Here is an 18136-nt window from a genome sequence, read left to right on the forward strand (position 1 = left end):
GCCAAAACTAAACCTCAATTCATCCTTAGGAATATAACAGGTGGTTTCTAGTTCACATTCCAAAGATTTGTTTTTTATTTTTCATTCCTTTAATGAAGCTACTTGTACCAGTCTGTAAAATTATTTTTCTGCTGCCAGCTTGCTTGCTTGCTTTGTTTATTTATTTTACAATAGAGAAATGTGAATAATATTTATAAGATTATGATAGATCAAACACATCACACAATTGTACATTGTCCTGGTAATTTTTTATTGCAGAACATAAGGAACATTACCCACTTCCCCATAAATCTGTGTTGTGTGTGCTTTCCCCCCAAAACTGTGCAATGCTTTACAAGTTTGCTTGGGAGTATTGTCCCATTATGTTCAGTGGGGCATACTCCGTAGTAAGTGTGCATGTCTTAAATTTCTATGTGTGAATGTGTGTGTGTGGACTGAATAGCTTTCCGTTTGCAATGCATTCTGTACTGGTAATGCGGATTCTTTCATGCGTTCTGCAGAATGTTTCCCAAATTACACCCTGGGGGCTAATGACCCACCAGGGGAGACAGTAGATGGGCAGTCGATTTGTCCAATTTCACACAAGTCTCCCACCTCATCTTGGTCAACAACTGCATGGTCTTTAATGAAGCATCCTCACGAATGTGTAGCCAGAGAGAGATTTTCCAGCCAACAGATGTTGGTCGTTAAACATTGGTTTATATGGTTGATTTCTGGAAGACTTCTCGAAGTGTGTGAAGGGTGACAGATTAAGTTTAATGCATGCGATCTTGACCGAAAAGCATTAGCGTTTGTGGCATTCTCCAGCATTTTCCAAGAAGATACTTTCTTTAAAAAAGAAAGAAAGAAAATTGGCTTATTTTTCTGCACCCAGTTAGGCGCACGTACCGTACATTCTGAACACGTGTGAGGCGAGTGCAGCCGTTGAAATCCGTGCCATTTTTTATTTTATTCCATCTTAAATTGCATCCATTCCCTCCGCCTAGATAACAGTAGCGCTCATTGTCCTGCCCTTGCAGCTGCTGAAATTTGACGAGACCCAACCAAAAGAAAACGGGAGCAGGTGGGTCAACAATGCGACCCTTTCGTTCCCAGAAGTATCAGTATGCAGAGAGGGCCGCTGGGCAGTGGGGCGGGAGTGGCTGGGTGAGGGCACAGCAGAGCCCAGAAGGGGTATCCTTAACAGGGAAAAATTTTATGTGTGATTGTGGTTTCCCTTTATAAAAGCTCCCCAAATGTCACAGAATCGTACGTGGGACTTCTATTGCCAATATGCTCTGTCAAGATGGCGGAGTGTTCATTTTCATTGCTGGTGGCTGACTGCTCTGTTTTCCTTCTGTTGGCTCCCAGCTGATATTTAGATCAATATATTGAGGTATGATACTTTTGGGAGGTTTGTTTTAATGCTTAGAAGTGTGTGTGTATGTGTGTGTGTGTTTTGAAGCTGCCTCATATCGGGTCAGAACATTGGCTTATCTAACTCAGTAGTGCCACTGGAGACCTTCTGCATGCAAAGTGTGTACTGTGCCTCTGAACTATGACCGTTCTCCAGTGTTTGCTTGCAAATTCCTAGCAAGGTGTGATGCCATATCTCCCAGCTTTATGTGCAGACCTCGGGCCTGCTTGATTCATTGTGGAAAAGTCTGGGTCTGGTGATGGGTGCTTGCGGTACTTCAGCAGGGTTCAGGAGGGGAAATCTGTTTCCCACTGGCTTCTGTAAGGTAATCTCACTATTGAAGTAGGAAAATGGAATCCTCACCGGTTATATTGAAGTTGGGTTTTCCATTTATTATTGTGAAAGATAGGCTTCTGTTTTCCTTAGGCTAATGGCTGTGAAAGGAGGTGAGACAAATTTGTGGGGAAGAAGAGGACTATTAGAGTGATACCCAAATCTGTAAAAATACTGCCCAGTTAGCAGTAGCCATTGTTGAACAAAGGCTGAAAGAGCAGCAAAATATGACCAGCTGAAGGACAGAGACACACAAACTCATTTATAACTGGCTGGTGCTGTTTTATTGATTATACAAATAAGGAAAACAATCCTGAATTTTCACAGACATCCAGACATTTTTTGTTTGTTCTGGGTTAAATCATATTCTACACTTCAGACTGCAGACTGTGTATTCCTATGGTGTATTTTCACAGTATACCTTGAGAATTTTTTGTTAAGGGGGCATTAATTTTTTTAAATCAATAAAATTATTAAAAATAAAAGACATTTTCCAAACTGGGGGCTGCCCAGTCCGTTGAATATTTTGAAACGATGGTTCTCTCTGGCCTCACTGACCATTAAACACTGTTGATCACTGTCTCAGCTGTTGCTGGTGTCAGTGGGTAACTTAAGAATTTATTTTGTGTTTTTTTAACAGCTGGGGGAGCTCTGTTTACTCCAGGCTGGCTCATCAATAAGATTCTCTTCACCCCTCCTTCCAAGCCCTTTCCAGCTGCATGATGGAATTATCCACCTCAATAAATAAATCCTGGCACATTTTAAAATGAGATTGGGATGTTGGAACCATCCCCAGAAGATGGCAGTGCCAGGAATTCAGCTCTGGAAGAAGCCTGGCAGGTGCACCAGGAGGGGTGGGGGAGATCAGCCTTCGAGGCCAAAAAGCCCCCAATAAATTTCCATGCAGAGAATTCCAGGCCATTAGGCATTCTGGTACATCGGGTGAAATTCTAAGCTGTACTCCCCCCTTTTCCCTTACTGGGTTTGGGGTCCCTTCCTCACCTGCCTGATATAGCAATAGTAATAAAATGCCTAAGGGTGTGTGTTGTGCCAGGTACAAATTAAAATCTAGTGGGTGAGCCCCTGCCAGCAGCTGGGATCCAAGAAAAAGGAAGGGGAAGCGAAGGAGCCTGCTGTGTGGTCTTGTGGTTTTGGAGGCTCCATTGAGGTCTCCCCGTCCCCAGTTGACACAGACACACATTTCAGAATTGCACCTACTGGGCCCCCATCTGCAGTATGAAGAGCGGTTCACAAGTACTTGATGGGAAAGCCGTTTGGAGGCACTCCTCATTTTTCACATCGGAACAGAGGCCTGCTCTTCCGTGCGTCTTACGCTGGTGCTTTTGGTGACTCTCAGGGCTGCTGCAAATCCTCTTCCAGGTGGTATTCAAACAGGGTTGTTCTTCTGTGATGCTGAATGCAGTATGACCTGGCTGCAGAAAAAGGCTAATGAAGTTTTAGTGGGTGTTACTGGGACCAGAGTTTTCAAGTCACAAGAAGCGGTTCTTCCATTTGTTCCATGCTGGTTGGATCTCCTCTGATGTACTGTGTCCTGTTCTGGGCACTGCACTTTAAGAAGGATATATGTCAGCTTTTGAGAACCCAGTACCTGCCAGGTGTTTTAAATTAAAACTCACATGAGCACCTGCCAGTATGGGGCTTCAGTGCAATAGCACTCCAGAGCTTAGGGTGTGGATACAAGCAGCCAGGCAGCTCAAAAGTGAGTAGAGGAAAACTCTAGTTGAATGCAATCGAACACTGGTGAGGGCTCATCATCAAGCCTACTTAGTGGCAGTGAAGGCAGCAAAGAACACATACGGCCTCCATTGTATCTTCATTGTGTCATCTGGCAGAGCTTTTCTGGGTTGTGTGGGGCCTCTTAGAGTCTGGCCCGAAGGTGGCAGAACTGATGGTAGCTCACTGTGAGTTGTTTGCAAAGTGTTTTGAGGATTAAACCGCATGTATCCACTGGCATCTTGACTCCTCTCTTACATCAGACAAATCTCAAGGGGTGTCCAGAGCACTGTCTGGTCCTGTTGTGTTGGTTGAGGCTTGAGGATATGGACAAGATGCTTGGATTGGCCAGGATGACCACATGCGCTCTGGACCCTTGCTCCTCTTGGCTCATCAAAATTAGAAAGGGGATAACTAGCTGGGCCAGGGAGATGATTAATGCCCCCTTGTGGGACGGGGTTGAAAGAGGCAATGGTAAAACCACTCTTCAAGAAGACCTCCCTACATTTGGAAAATCAAAGTAACTACTGGCCAGTTGTCAGTCTCTCCCTCTTGGGCAAGGTTCTTGGGCAGGTGGCCGTGAACCAGATCCATGTGCTCTTGGAGGAATCTGATTTTCTAGATGTATTTCAGTTGTAGCTTTGGGCTGGTTTTGGCACAGAAACTGCTTTGGTTACCCTGTATGATGGCCTCTGTTGGGAGAGAGACAGGGTAAATGTGTCCCTGTTAATTCTCCTCAACCTCTCAGTGGCCTTCAATACCATTGACCATGGTATACTTCTGGAGCAGCTGTTGGAGCTCGGGGTGGGTGGCATTGCTTGGAGGTGGCTCTGGTCCTAATTGGATGGTTGTTTCTAGAAAGTGATACTTGGGGAGTATTCTTTGGCCCCACAGAGCCTTCAGTGTGGGGTTCCTCAAGGTTCGGTTATATCCCTCATGAAACTGGGTTATCCAGAGTTTTGGAGTACGTTGTCATCAGTGTGCTGATAACACACTGCTCCTTTACATCCGAGGGCCTGTTAGCAACCTTCCGAGGGCCGCATACCAGTTGCAGGTGGGGCCAGGTGAAACAGTTGGCTGTTCCCTTTACACTATAGACTAATGTCCAGCCACACACAGCAGCTTCTGCTTACACAGAATCAATAGTTCTCCATCCAAGCAAACAAGAGGCACGATTTCAGTCCAGCCAGGCAAGAGCCCCTTAAGAGTGTGCAGAGCAGGGCCCGTGAAGGACCTGGCCTGGGCAGAGTCCAAAAGAGCCAGATAAAGAGACCTGACATTTGGCCAGAGACTCCCCACCTGTGACTTCCTCTTAATACAGATGTGTGTTTAGCACAGACAAAAGGGAGTATGGTGGTTGGAGCTAGGGCAGCTGAGAAGAAAATGAATGGGGCAATGGTGCTGGGTGATGTGGGTGGGGGAGAGAGAATGAGGTAGGGGGCTGATGTGGCCTGCAGGATCCCTGTTGAAGAATTGGGGTGGGGGGATAATGCACTGTCGGGTGGTGATCCAGTGGACCCAGTTGTTTTTTCTGGAATAGGGTTGTGATAATTAGCATGTGAAAGCCCTGATAACACTGGGGTTCTTGTTCGGGCTGAATCAAGTGAGATATACTACCCTTCGGGTGCCAGTTCAGAGCCCATAACTGCTATTTGTGGCCGCCATCAGGAACAATTAACCTTTCAAGCTCTGCCGTCTCCCCTCGCCTTTCTGATGCAGCTGCTTTTGCAACTGCAGATCTGCGTTCTGCTCCACAAAAAGTGCTGGCTTTGGCAGTGAGTGTTATCTCCTAGAAACCACAGGATGTGTGCAGAGAAAATGAGAATCCCCCCCCCCCTTTTTATAATCAAAGCTCAATCATGAAGGGGAAAACAGTCATTAAGTTTTAATTGAAGGGAATTGTTGGGTCTACAGTTAGCAGAACAAAAAGGCTGTTCCATTCATGGTTATTTTTTGCTTTCCTTCAATATTCAGAAAATAGTCTTGCTCATCATGAGATCAAGATCTGCACATTTTCAGTTATTCAACAGCCCTTTAATTATGCGATGCCGTGATTCCCAAAACACAGCAGCAGGCACCCTAATGTGTTTTGAGAGACCTGCTTGCATGTCCCGTAATTCATAAATAAAAGCTTCTGTGAGCTTCAGTCCCTTCCCACCAGGAGGCTGCCTGCTACATCTCTGTATGATTCATTGCTCTGCCCCGGCCACCTTTATAACAGCAGTGATACCTGTATCAGAAGCAACCTGGTTCATTCGTTCACTCTTCCCTGTGCCAAGTTTCCTCTTGCAACTCTGGATGAATTCCTTTTCTGTGCTTGCCCTGATGTATTTGGGAGACCCAGTCAGTGGGCTCTGAGGACAGGCAATAGGTTTACTTTTGAGAAGGGGGGATATATATGTGAATCATTCTTCCAGTTTCAATTCAGAATGTTTCTCTCTCTCTGCTGTCAGGAATTTAGGAAACACTGACTTAAGTATAGGTGAAGGATACTCAGCAGAGTTTGTGGGCTAAAATTGTCTCCAGCGTGTGTAAATTGGGAAGGTTCTTGTTTATGGAATAATCTTGCTTCAGCAAGGGTGTACTTATTTCTCCCATTATATATTTGCCTAAGGCGGCCCTTCAAGTTCCAAACAACAGTAAGATTAATATTTTAACCAACAGGAGGGTTAATATTTTTGTACAAGTTCTAAGCGACTGTAGAATTAATATTAAAACCAGCAGTAGAATTAATACGTCAAAAATTCACTTTTTTGGAATGTGTACATACAAATAAGGACAAACCTTATTCATATATGGAATTTAATCTATTGCTATTTATATACCTTTTCTACTGATATATGTATGTTGTTCATTTAATTAGTGGAATTCATTTAACTGATACATAGCAATTGGGTTGTTTATTATTTCTGTCACATTTACTTTACTGAGATGTATGTCTTTTTGTTCAACCTGTGACTTAGTTGTTTTGCTCACGCTGAAATAGTAACAGGGCAGACCCTCTTACTTTGTCTTTTAATATATATTTTATTGAATTTTAAACAAGTACAGAGCAACAGAGAACAAAGAACTCCCACTAATAACTAATCAGAGTGAAGGCCCTTCTATAAAAGTCTTTTTTCATCAGTGTAAACTCTTTTATGTCCCCTCCCTTCTTTTCTTAATAATCATTTGGATATTTTATGTTGTGTGTGTTTTGCTGGAGCTGGAAGGGAAATAAAATGCAAATATTGTAACTTGGTATGACATGGGATGGAATTCTACCTCTCTAACACATTTAATAAGCAGGGGACTTTGGTGGGTGACTGGAAAGAATATCCCAGGGCAAGACTATCCCAGTGGCTGGGGAAACTCAGCCAGATGGGCGGGGTATAAATAATAATTTATTATTATTAATTATTATTATTATATTACTCTACGTCAGTGGTTCCCAAAGTGGCTGGTACCACCCCTTGGGTGGCAATGAGATTACTTAAGGCAGCCTTTCTCAACCTGTGGGTCCCCAGATGTTGTTGAACTACAACTCCCATCACCCCTAGCTAGCAAGGTCAGAGCTCAGGGATGATGGGAGTTGTAGTCCAACAACATCTGGGGACCCACAGGTTGAGAACCTCTGACCTAAGGGATGCTATGATTCCATTGGGATCAGCAGGGGGGTGCTAGAGCTGTGGTTGACAATCAGAGAAGCTTGTGCCACTGGATCAAACTCATTAGTGTTGTGGAATTAATTAAACTAAATAGTTTTAATTGGTTTTTGAATAAAGGTGCAATTAATTGTTGTTTTGAACTGTATTGTGTTATTATCTTCCTTAGTGGGTTGTGCAAACCTTTATTCTGAATAATGTTTTTTATAGAGTAGGGATCACTGGAGATGAATCTATGGGACCAAGCAGGTGAAAGTTTTTGGGAACCATTGACTTAGGTCATCTGGGGAAATTCTGCTGCTCGCAGCATGCCCCACATGCCCATCGTATGGTAGTGACCCAAAAATGGACATTTTCTGCTGTTGCCTAACCCTTTCCTCTTCCATATGTGAAGCAGCCGCTATCAGTTGCTTTAGGTGTCTCCCGAAGGCTCTGTTTTTTTGCCCAGGCTTTTCCTGTCCTATAAGATTGGACCCTGTTTTATCTGCTTAGATCTCCCAAATTTTTGCTTCATCTATAACTACTGTTTTATTGGTATTATTTTGCGTTTTTTGTTTTAATGATATGTTGTTTGTTTTTCAAACGATTTAAAAGAGATGTTTGAAATATTAAGTGGTTTGTAAATGCTTCTAAATAAATGAATGTATCTCATGATAGGAGATAAAAAGTAGCCTTTCTTGTTTTTGCTGAAGCAGGCTACCTCTTTGGAATCTACATAACTTGGGAGGTATTTCCTTCCACTTATGCCCAAACATTGCGATCTCTCGGCTTAACAGAGACCATCACCCTGCTGACAATAAAGCTGGCATGTTGCAGGTGAACTGCCGCTTAGTTCTCCAGCAAACTAATGTGTAACTCCCATTATTTCTCCTCTAGGATGGGAATCTCAGCTTCTGGAGACAGGTTTTTTAGGAATATTCCTCTGCCCTCTCTGGACACTTTCCCAGTTGCCCAGACGCACCCCACCTTCCCGCATAGTCATCTGGGGCTATCGATGGCTTATCTTCAGAATCATGCTTGGAGCAGTAAGTGAATTTCCCCCACATCTTATATTTGTTTAATTTTGCATTTGTTTGCTCCAAGTATACATTGGACTTGTAAGTTGACAGTTTCCTGGGGAGTCCTTGTTGGGAGCAAGAATTTCCTCTATGTGGAAACCCAGGGGGGCATTTCCCCCCCTCCCCACATGACTCGGCTGGAAAACAGCATTGCAAAATTTGGAGAAGTGAGAATTTCAAGAGATCACTGTGCTTCAGTTCACATATTGTTTCAGATGGTGTAAAATAACTTGGTTCGCCTTTAAGTACAAACTGAATCAAATCTCCCCTGCTCCCTCCTCCCATTCCTACTTGAATCTAACAAATCTTTGGGTATAGTCTCAAGTGTGAACTGAGGGCTGTGGGAGAGGTTTTTATTTGAATCTCTCCTAACTAAATGCTAATTGAAGTGCTTGATTAACATGAGATCTCACCTCAGGCTTCAGCTATTAACCAGGGCTGTGCGTTGGTAGGTGATTACTGCCTGCTTTCCATTATAAGTGGAGCTGAAATTTAAAAATCACTTTGGGAAGACAGTAATTCCTTCGCATTTTTCAAAGTTTAAGAACACTGTCGTGCAAAGGGCCTAGGTCTCAAGATCTGTGTGATGTTCCACTATAGCTGAAATTTTTTGTACCTTCCATTTACCCCAGTAGAATAAATGACCACCTTTTCTTATCACTTTTTCTTACAGGTTTAGGCTGCCCTGTGGGGCTACAGGTTTTCATCACACTAGGCAGTTAAGGGGTTAAAGATTTTCTGTCCTGCAATACTGGATTGATAATGGGAATCTCAAGGAGCCTCTCAGCTTTCTGTGATTCCTTCTTGCATTTAGTCTCTCCAACTAAAAAAAACGAGACAGGGAAATAACCCCCCCCCCTTCAGAGCTGTCCATCTCCCAGTTCCTTTCCTCCTGGAGAAGGGGAGGGGGCTTGATCCAGTAAGCTCCTCCCCTTGCCCCTGCCATGACACCACCAGCATCATCCCAAGAGGTTCCATGGTCTGCAAAACCCATCAAGACTCCCCTCCCTGCTTTCTGCTTCCAGCATCAAGGGACCCCTCAAGCATGAGACAAAACTGCACCTGCTACATTCAGCCAAGGTTTAATCATCTAACATTATTTTTGAAGGTAGGGACGGGGAGGCGGGGAAGCAACAGCCCTGACTGCTTTTTGAGAAATTGCTCTCAAGGCAACAAACAAACAAATTGGCCAGTTCCGGTTTGCTTGCAAAAACCGGTCTCTGCCCAAAACAATGTGGTGGGTTTTTTTTTTGTCTACAGAGCTAACATCAAATTGAAATCCTGCAGCCTCACAAGCCAAATTTGTTGGCGAGGAATGCCAGTGTGTGCATATTGGTCTGTATGTATATATGTATGTATGTGTGTCGTAAGGTGGTTCAAGAGAGCCCTCATTCATGGGGAAATGGCCGTGGCTCTGTGGTTAGAGCATCTGCTTTGCATGTAGAAGGTCCCAGGTTCAATCCCTGGCATCTCCATGTAGAGCTGGGAGAGATTCCCAGTCTGCAGCCCTGTAGAGCTGATGACACTCAGTGCAGACAATATGGAGCTAGTTGGATCAGTGGTCCAACTTGGTGGAAGGCAGCTTCCTTTGTAACTCCCAGTTGGGGAAATCTCTGGTCCAAAGGTACCCAAATTCTCTTGGGCCACTGCCCCCTTGGTTCAATAAGCTCATCCCCAGTGACCCTCTGCCCTATAAACACTATACACACACGCACACACTATAAACCAGGACACTGGTTTGCAGAACCCACTAAAGAAGATAATTATACGATAGAATTCAAAACAGTAACGATTAACTGCACATCTATTCACAATCCAGTTAATACTATTCCGTTTAATGAATTCAACAAAACTGTTGAACTTGATCCAGTGATACTAGCTTGTTGAAGTCTGATAGTCATTTACACCTCCTCTTGCCTCTGAGCACTTCCCAGCAAGGTAATCCCACTCCCCTCCTCTGGGGGTGGGGGTGGTACTGCCCACATTGGGAACCAAAGCCCCTCATTGACTGCAGCACCTGGTTTCAGTAGTCATTGCCCCCCCTCCACTTTCCAGCCTGTCTCCCGGCTGCCAGGACTAGGAATGTGCTATGGGATCATAGAGTCATAGAACTGTAGAGTTGGAAGGGACCCTGTGGATCATCTAGTCCAGCCCCCTGCAATGCAGGAATATGCAGCTGTCCCATACAGGGATCGAACCAGAAGCATTTTGCCATTCTCTTTAAAAAACAAAAAACAACTTGTTGCTCTCAATAGTAAATCCTGCACATTTCCAGTGTTGTTGTGGAAACCAGGAATTCATTTAGCCCATTCACATACAGTGGTACCTCGGGTTACAGACGCTTCAGGTTACATACGCTTCAGGTTACAGACTCCGCTAACCCAGAAATAGCACCTCAGGTTAAGAACTTCGCTTCAGGCTGAGAACAGAAATCGCGCAGCAGCAGCAGGAGGCCCCATTCCCTAAAGTTGTACCTCGGATTAAGAACAGTTTCAGGTTAAGAAAGGGCCTCCAGAACGAATTAAGTTCTTAACCCAAGGTACCACTGTATTTATTTATTTTTAATGTATTTATTGCATTTAATGTATTTATTGCATTTGTTTCCTCAAAGGGGCTAGGCTCAAGGTTGATTTTGGGCCAGTCGCTGCCTCCCAGTTCAGTTTAACAGAGTGGTATAAGAGTCACTCTCTTGTGAACATTGGGAATTTTAGCTGCATGAGGGGAATAGGGGCCTCCTAGCAACTCTTAACAAACTACCGTTCCCAAAACGGTTTGAGAGCCAGTGCGGCATAGCGGTTAGAGGGCTGGACCTGCGGGGCCAGAGTTCGAATACCGACTGAGCCATGAAGCTCGCTGTGTGACCTTGGGCCAGTCATTCTTGGTCTAACCTACCTTGCAAGATTAAATTGGCAGGAGGGGAGAACTTTGTATGCCACCTTGAGCTCCTTAGATGAAAGCAGATAGGATATAAATGTAATAACACACACACACGCACACACACACACACACACACACACACACACACACACTGCTGGAGTTGTATGTGCATGTGCCATGCAACCAGAAACACACCCTGCTGGTGGCAGTACCGGCAGCCCCTTCTCTGTCTGTGTTTAACTGCTGTCCATTCCTCAGCTGCAGGCAGCATTGCAACAGGTGCACATGTGTGGTCCGGGAGGAAATGCTGGTTTCACGCGTTAAGCTTGCGCTGTGCTGTGGGCTGTCAGCCTTGTTACCCTAGTCCAGAAGGGATCATACACATAACTTGGGGCATGGCGCTGCCTGAGGTGCCATCAATCACTGATCCACGCCAGCCTGGATTAAAATCCCCTCTCCCTTTAATGACCTTTCCATCTTCCCCCCTCTCAGGTGCCTGCTACTTATATATCAACAAGTGAGACATAAAAAGCTGCTCTTGGGGCTTCATCTGTTTCACTGAGAACTCGCTCGGAAGACACCTGGAGAGTTATGGCTCTCCGGATAACCGAAAGCTCAGATCTTTTAAGGACAGGGAGAGACACTCTGTGAATTGTACATATTCCCAGATTCATAGCTGAACGTCTTAGGCAGCTGCAGGCCAACAGTACTTGGTTAAAACAAATGCACAGAATTCCCTTCTTGCAGGTGTTACGCATCTTCAGCGATTCTTCATATTTATCCTACACACACACACACACACACGTTTGTGTGTGTTTGGTGCAGTGCAGGCAGGTTATGTAAAGTTAAAACGGTCCCAGGAGCAAGAGGGCTTTCGGGAAGAATGGGGCAGCTGTTGAACTCATGGCCAAATCCACACCAGTTCTTCTCTAGGTTACTGGAAGCTGACTCAGAGATGAATTGTCTTGCTAGGTCAGGCTGGTAAGGTCCAACGAGCCCCGTAGTCTGTTCCAGCCAGGATGAAAAGCTCTTGGTGCAGGGAATGAAGGAAACAGCCTCTTTCCTGCCACTCTCTTAACTGTGTTTCACCCTTACTTTTCCATCATCCTTGGAAGGCAAGCAAAAAAACGGTTTTTGAAAAGCCCACAATATGATTTTATAACATGTGGACCCTGCAGCAGAATGTTGCAGAGCCGTGTGCTCCTGCTTAGGTGTCAGTTGGCTGTGTCTTCCTTCAGGAAACTTTGTTCCCTTTCACCCTCCCTGGTTTTCCATTCTGCCCCCCCCCCCCCCAATGCTGATCATTCTCTGGCTGCTGAGAATGCCCTGTCCTTATTGAACTGTCACTCCCTTCATTTAGAGTCCATCTCCTTGCCGTCTTTTGTGTTTCTGTAAACCTTCCGGTCCGCCACCTCAATGACTTCCTCTTGTGGGCCATTTTGCGTACAGAAGGGCCTATGCTAAGAATGTGAGTTCACTCTTACTATATTTGCTTGTTTATCTTTCCTTTCAATTCATGTTATCCTCCCCTTTCATCCAAAGGCAGCCCCATGGCCTCTATCGCAGGGGACTCCAATTTTGTGGCCACCTTCAGAATGTTGAGAAAGTGTCATGTTAGTCACTGATAGCCGTTTCATCCTTCATGAATTTACCCAGTCCTCTTTTAAAGCCAGTGGCGCTGTGGGTTAAACCACAGAGCCTAGGGCTTGCTGACCAGAAGGTTGGCGGTTCGAATCCCTGCAAAGGTGTGAGCTCCCGTTGATCAGTCCCTGCTCCTGCCAACCTAGCAGTTCGAAAACACGTCAAAGTGTAAGTAGATAAAAAATAGGTACTGCTCTGACAGGAAGGTAAACGGCGTTTCCTTGCGCTGCTCTGGTTCGCCAGAAGCGGCTTAGTCATGCTGGCCACATGACCCGGAAGCTGTACGCTGGCTCCCTCGGCCAATAAAGCGAGATGAGCGCCCCAACCCCAGAGTCACCTGCGACTGGACCTAATGGTCAGGGGTCCCTTTACCTTTAAGTTGGTGGCCACCGCTTCTTCCTGTGGGAACAAGTTTAACAGTTTAACTATGTACTGTGTGAGGCAGTTCTTCCTTTTTCTTGTCCTGAATCTTTCAACATGCAGGTTCATTGGGTGCCCATGAATTCTGGGTGGAACTCAAGAAAACTTTCACAGGCACCATTGGAGGTACTGGTGGAAAACTGCTCTATGGTTGCAGCCTGTGGACAGATCCTGTGAAGGCTATTCCACAAAGTTAAACTTTAAAATATAACATTATTCCCCTACCCCTTTGTTACTTTTTTTGGGTTTTCCATTCTTTTGTGCAGCTTCGCAAAAGCACTTACTGGAAAAGGTGGAAATCTGATTAGCTGAGAAGTCAGATGAGCCCTCTTCCTCCCTCTGCTCTCCAAATTGCTTTGAATTTTGACATTGCAGGCTCTCCAGCTCTGAAATCACATTAGATATGATGCTGTAAACCAAGGATTTATTGCATTCCTATGTGTTTGAAATCAAGCTCAAAATGGGCTGCAGTCAGCAGCTTTAATTGACAGCCACGTCTTCCTCCTTTTTGCCGTTAGGACTCTGAAAGGGAGGGTAATTATCCCAATTGGTTTTATTGCATTAACGTGGGCCGGAGTGGAACATAAAGGGCGCTTTCTTTCCTCCTTTTGTTTTTTGCAATGCTTCCTCGGTATCTGTACATGAGAAGTGGGAAAGGGACAGACTTTCTGCAGCGAAGCTTCATGGGAATTTTTGGAAAGTGATGTCTACAACGTTCCGACCTCTGACCTTCCAGCTGCAGCCGTCCCGTACTCTGTGGAGATCCCATACTTGACTTCTTAGTAGCCTCCTTTGTACTTTTCTGATCTTGCTTCATTTGTCCGAGTCATAGCCCTTTGGCAAGAAAACTCTGCAGTTTTTATCTCTCTGCCTCCTGCCCCTGCCTCTCCATGGCTTAAAAAGGCGCATAGCAGCTAAGACCCCAAGAACCTTTCAGAAATCCTATTCACCCACCCCTCACAGCAAGTCTTCAAAGTCAAACTCTCGTTCAGTCTTCCTCTTTTTTGTGTCTATAAAAAGGATGGGGCGGTGGGGGGGGGGCGGCGGCGGCGGAATGAGTTGGAGAGAGCAGCAAATAAAAGACAACTGATAATGCTGAGCTAAACCTCATTCAGTACAACCCATTAAATATGATATATTATAAAACCAGTATTTCAAAAACAATTGTACTAAAATGTATTAAAAACTGCATCCCTAGGTGGGCTTGCTCAAACAAACAAAGGTTTTTAGCAAGCACCAAAATGCTTTCCAAGAATCTGCTCACTTTGTTTCCATGGAGGGTCATTTCCCTTGAGTGGGGCTTGGGTAGGAGAGTTGTGCACAAAGCTGAAAATCTATCAAATGGTAATAAAGGTAGCAACAGAGACCCAATACAGTGGTACCTCGGGTTACATACGCTTCAGGTTACACACTCCGCTAACCCAGAAATAGTACCGTGGGTTAAGAACTTTGCTTAAGGATGAGAACAGAAATCGTGCTCCGGCGGCGCGGCGGCAGCGGGAGGCCCCATTAGCTAAAGTGGTGCTTCAGGTTAAGAACAGTTTCAGGTTAAGAACGGACCTCCGGAACGAATTAAGTACTTAACCCGAGGTACCACTGTAGTGCTGTCGCCATCACCTCCCCAGGTAGCTGCCCAGCGGAGCGATTTCATGTGGCTGCCTTGGCTGCCTCTTAATGCAGATTCAGGTCACTGAGCCTCCACAGCTACCACCCACCATGGACCACTGTTGGCAAGATTGGCAGCAACAGCTGCAGATAAGTTCTAGGCTTATGGTATTATTTTTCTCCTCTTGCTAATTATGCTGTTTTAAATGTGCATTTTATATTTGACTCCTTTCAGTAAGGTTTTATTTTGAAACGTTTAAGATCATTTGTTGTTCTTCACTTTGCTGCGTTAAATGTGCATTCTGCAGTTGACCTCCTTTAGCGATGATTTATTTCAATGTATTTTAGTTTCTTGCTCATTCTGTTGCTTTGAATGCATACTTTCTGTTTTACTTTCTTCAGTAACGTTCTATTCTGGATTGTTTTATTTGATGTTTTAATGTGCTGATAACCGCTTTGAGGATTTTTTTTTCTTAAAAAATTTAGCAGTACACAAATGAAATGAATCAAAAAATAAACAACATTCTTCAGGTTGACTCAGAATAGCTATAATCAGGTTGACTTTGAATTCTTACAATTTTTCATGTCAAATCCTCCCAGCACAACCAGTGTTTCCCAAGCTTGCATCAATTGAGTTTTGGAAACGTAGCTTAAGGCCATCAGTCTCCCTTTCATTGTCATCTCGAGCTGTTCCAGTGGGGTTTGTGTGTGTCTTTCTTAACCCACCCAGCCACCCAGCTCCAACTTATTTGGAATAAATTTTGGCCTGAAAAAGGATCAAAGATGGCTTTGTTCTTTTTTGACATTCTGCAGAAGAAGAGGGGGGTGGGGACATCACCCTGACATCTGCATTATGATGAGAAATGAGGGGAGGGAGAAATTCAGCAGAGAGGAATATAGTTATTTATCCCTCTTCCTCCCTCTCCCCTCCCCCTACTTTTGAAAGATTTTTTTGTCCTTTTTAAAAAAAAAAAAAAAATCCCCCACCATGAATGTGGCTCATATTGGCTTAATGCGTGAATGACGTTTTAATTATTTGGGATTTATCATTGTGAAACGGGGCCGAACTTGGGTGAGGTAGGCTGTATATGATGAAAAGAAGTAGAGTTTGCACGACAAGGGCGATATGGAATAGAGCTTCTTTTTGAGCGTCCCCTGCTATTTTGGGGGGAAGTAATAACAAAATACCAAAAAATATAGGGATGTGGGTGGCACTGTGGGTTAAACCACAGAGCCTAGGACTTGCTGATCAGAAGGTCGGTGGTTCGAATCCCCATGACGGGGTGAGCTCCCGTTGCTCGGTCCCTGCTCCTGCCAACCTAGCAGTTCGAAAGCACCTCAAAGTGCAAGTAGATAAATAGGTACCGCTCCGGCGGGAAGGTAAACGGCGTTTCCGTGTGCTGCTCTGGTTCGCCAGAAGCGGCTTAGTCATGCTGGCCACATGACCTGGAAACTGTATGCCAGCTCCCTCGGCCAATAAAGCGAGATGAGCGCCGCAACCCCAGAGTCGGCCACGACTGGACCTAATGGTCCGGGGTCCCTTTATCTTTACTAATACCAAAATATTTCACAGTGCAGCTACTGGTTCTGCCCTCTGTCCTGCCCAAGTCGCTACTTCTTTTTTGAGTGTTTCCAGGCTTGTCATTCCTGGCCAGTTCTCCAAAAATATATTAAATGATCAAGAGGCTGGAGTGACTCCCTTATGAGGAAAGGTCGCAGCTTTTGGGACTTTTTAGTTTAGAGAAAAGGAGAGTAAGAGGCAACATGATAGAAGTTTATAAAATTTTATTTATCATAGTGAGGGACTTCAAAAAGGGCCAATAAAAAATAACAATAAAACAAAACTGGGGAGGATTAATATATTTTAAATGCAGCATTCTCCCAGTAAGTGAGACCCAGCAGGTCAACATGTTCCTTGACACTTTTACCACCGAGTTGCCAGAGCCAGTTCTTCCATAAACAAAAAACTAATAAGGAACCGGAGTACGGTTAATAAGGAACCACACCTTTTTATTGCAGTAGTTTCCAGATTCCTTGTACTGAGGGGTTGGGATCAAAGAACTGGAAGTTTTCTAACATATTCGGGATAAACAGAGTGCTGATTTGAAAAGACTTGTTTGGTCCATGGCGAAATGTTGTGGAGGATTGGTCTGTGGATTGTTGGGAGAGTTCAGGATGGAGGAAAGGAAGTGTTTCTTCCCATGGCACAGGAGTTAATCTATGGAACTCACTCCCACTGGAGGCAGTAGTGGCCACCAACTTGAATGGCTTCAAAAGAGGATTAGGCAAATTCAGGGAGGACAAGTCTATGAAGAGCTGCTAGCCACCATGGTTATGTCCTGTCTCCACTATTAGCGGTGTTAAGTCAATGAAACAGCAAATATATCACCTTGCCAACAAAGGTCCGTATAGTTAAAGCCATGGTTTTCCCAGTAGTGATGTATGGAAGTGAAAGCTGGACCATAAAGAAGGCTGATCGCCAAAGAATTGATGCTTTTGAATTATGGTGCTGGAGGAGACTCTTGAGAGTCCCATGGACTGCAAGAAGATCAAACCTATCCATTCTTAAGGAAATCAGCCCTGAATGCTCACTGGATGGACAGATCCTAAAGCTGAGGCTCCAATACTTTGGCCACCTCATGAGAAGAGAAGACTCCCTGGAAAAGACCCTGATGTTGGTAAAGATTGAGGGCACAAGGAGAAGGGGACAACAGAGGACGAGATGGCTGGACAGTGTTCTCGAAGCTACTAATATGAGTTTGAGCAAACTGCGGGAGGCAGTGGAAGACAGGAGTGCCTGGCGTGCTCTGGTCCACGGGGTCACGAAGAGTCGGACACGACTAAATGACTAAACAACAACAACAAGTCATTGAATACAAGTTGCTAGTCATTGCAGGTGGGCAGAATGGTGTTGCGCTCACATCCAGCTTATGGGTTTTCCAGAGCTGGTTGGAGTGAACAGGATGCTGGATGAGATGGGCCACTGGCCTGATCCAGCAGGTTCTTCTCCTGTCCTTATATGAAGTAGTACATGCCCTTTAGCTCCTCAAACACTTTTTCCTTCCAGAGTTAACAGTCTTTGGCTGCTCTCTGGAGAAGGACAGCGGAGAAGAGGCTGTGCTCAAAACCAGCTGTGACCTCTGCTGTTGCCTCAGTGGGTGGCCTTATTCAAGCTACACACTCTGAGCCCTTGGTCTGCAATTGACCTGCCTCACAGGGCAATTGTCAGAATTGTGGAAAGAGCATAAGTGAAGCCCTGTAACTGCTCCAGTAAACAGTAAGGGTGGTAGGCATTTGCTTTGGTTTGGGAAGCCTTTGTTTCAGTGTTTGCCAGCCTCCATTTTGGAGGCCCAGACAGCCTCTGTGGCAAGGGGCATAGATTTGGTCCCCGGGCTTGTGGTTCCCCATCCCTTCTTTACACTCATTGG

General features: G+C 44.9%; 1 protein-coding gene and 1 long non-coding RNA gene across 2 annotated transcripts in view; one reads left to right on the forward strand and one right to left on the reverse strand.

Moving 5' to 3' along the window:
* LOC308463285 overlaps window positions 1-18136 on the reverse strand; it is a 447382-nt gene that overhangs the window by 296992 nt on the left and 132254 nt on the right. The window lies entirely within an intron of this gene.
* Window positions 1-18136, forward strand: part of LMF1 (lipase maturation factor 1) — a gene marked incomplete at its 3' end in the record, with an annotated part of 158479 nt that overhangs the window by 38635 nt on the left and 101708 nt on the right. The window contains exon 4 of the mRNA XM_080980098.1: window positions 7984-8132. Coding sequence (XP_080836224.1) covers window positions 7984-8132 — 149 coding nt within the window. The remainder of the gene's footprint in view (window positions 1-7983; window positions 8133-18136) is intronic.

The sequence above is a fragment of the Podarcis pityusensis genome (genome assembly GCF_964106645.2).
Source record: "Podarcis pityusensis genome assembly, chromosome: 14".
Classification (NCBI taxonomy): domain Eukaryota; kingdom Metazoa; phylum Chordata; class Lepidosauria; order Squamata; family Lacertidae; genus Podarcis; species Podarcis pityusensis.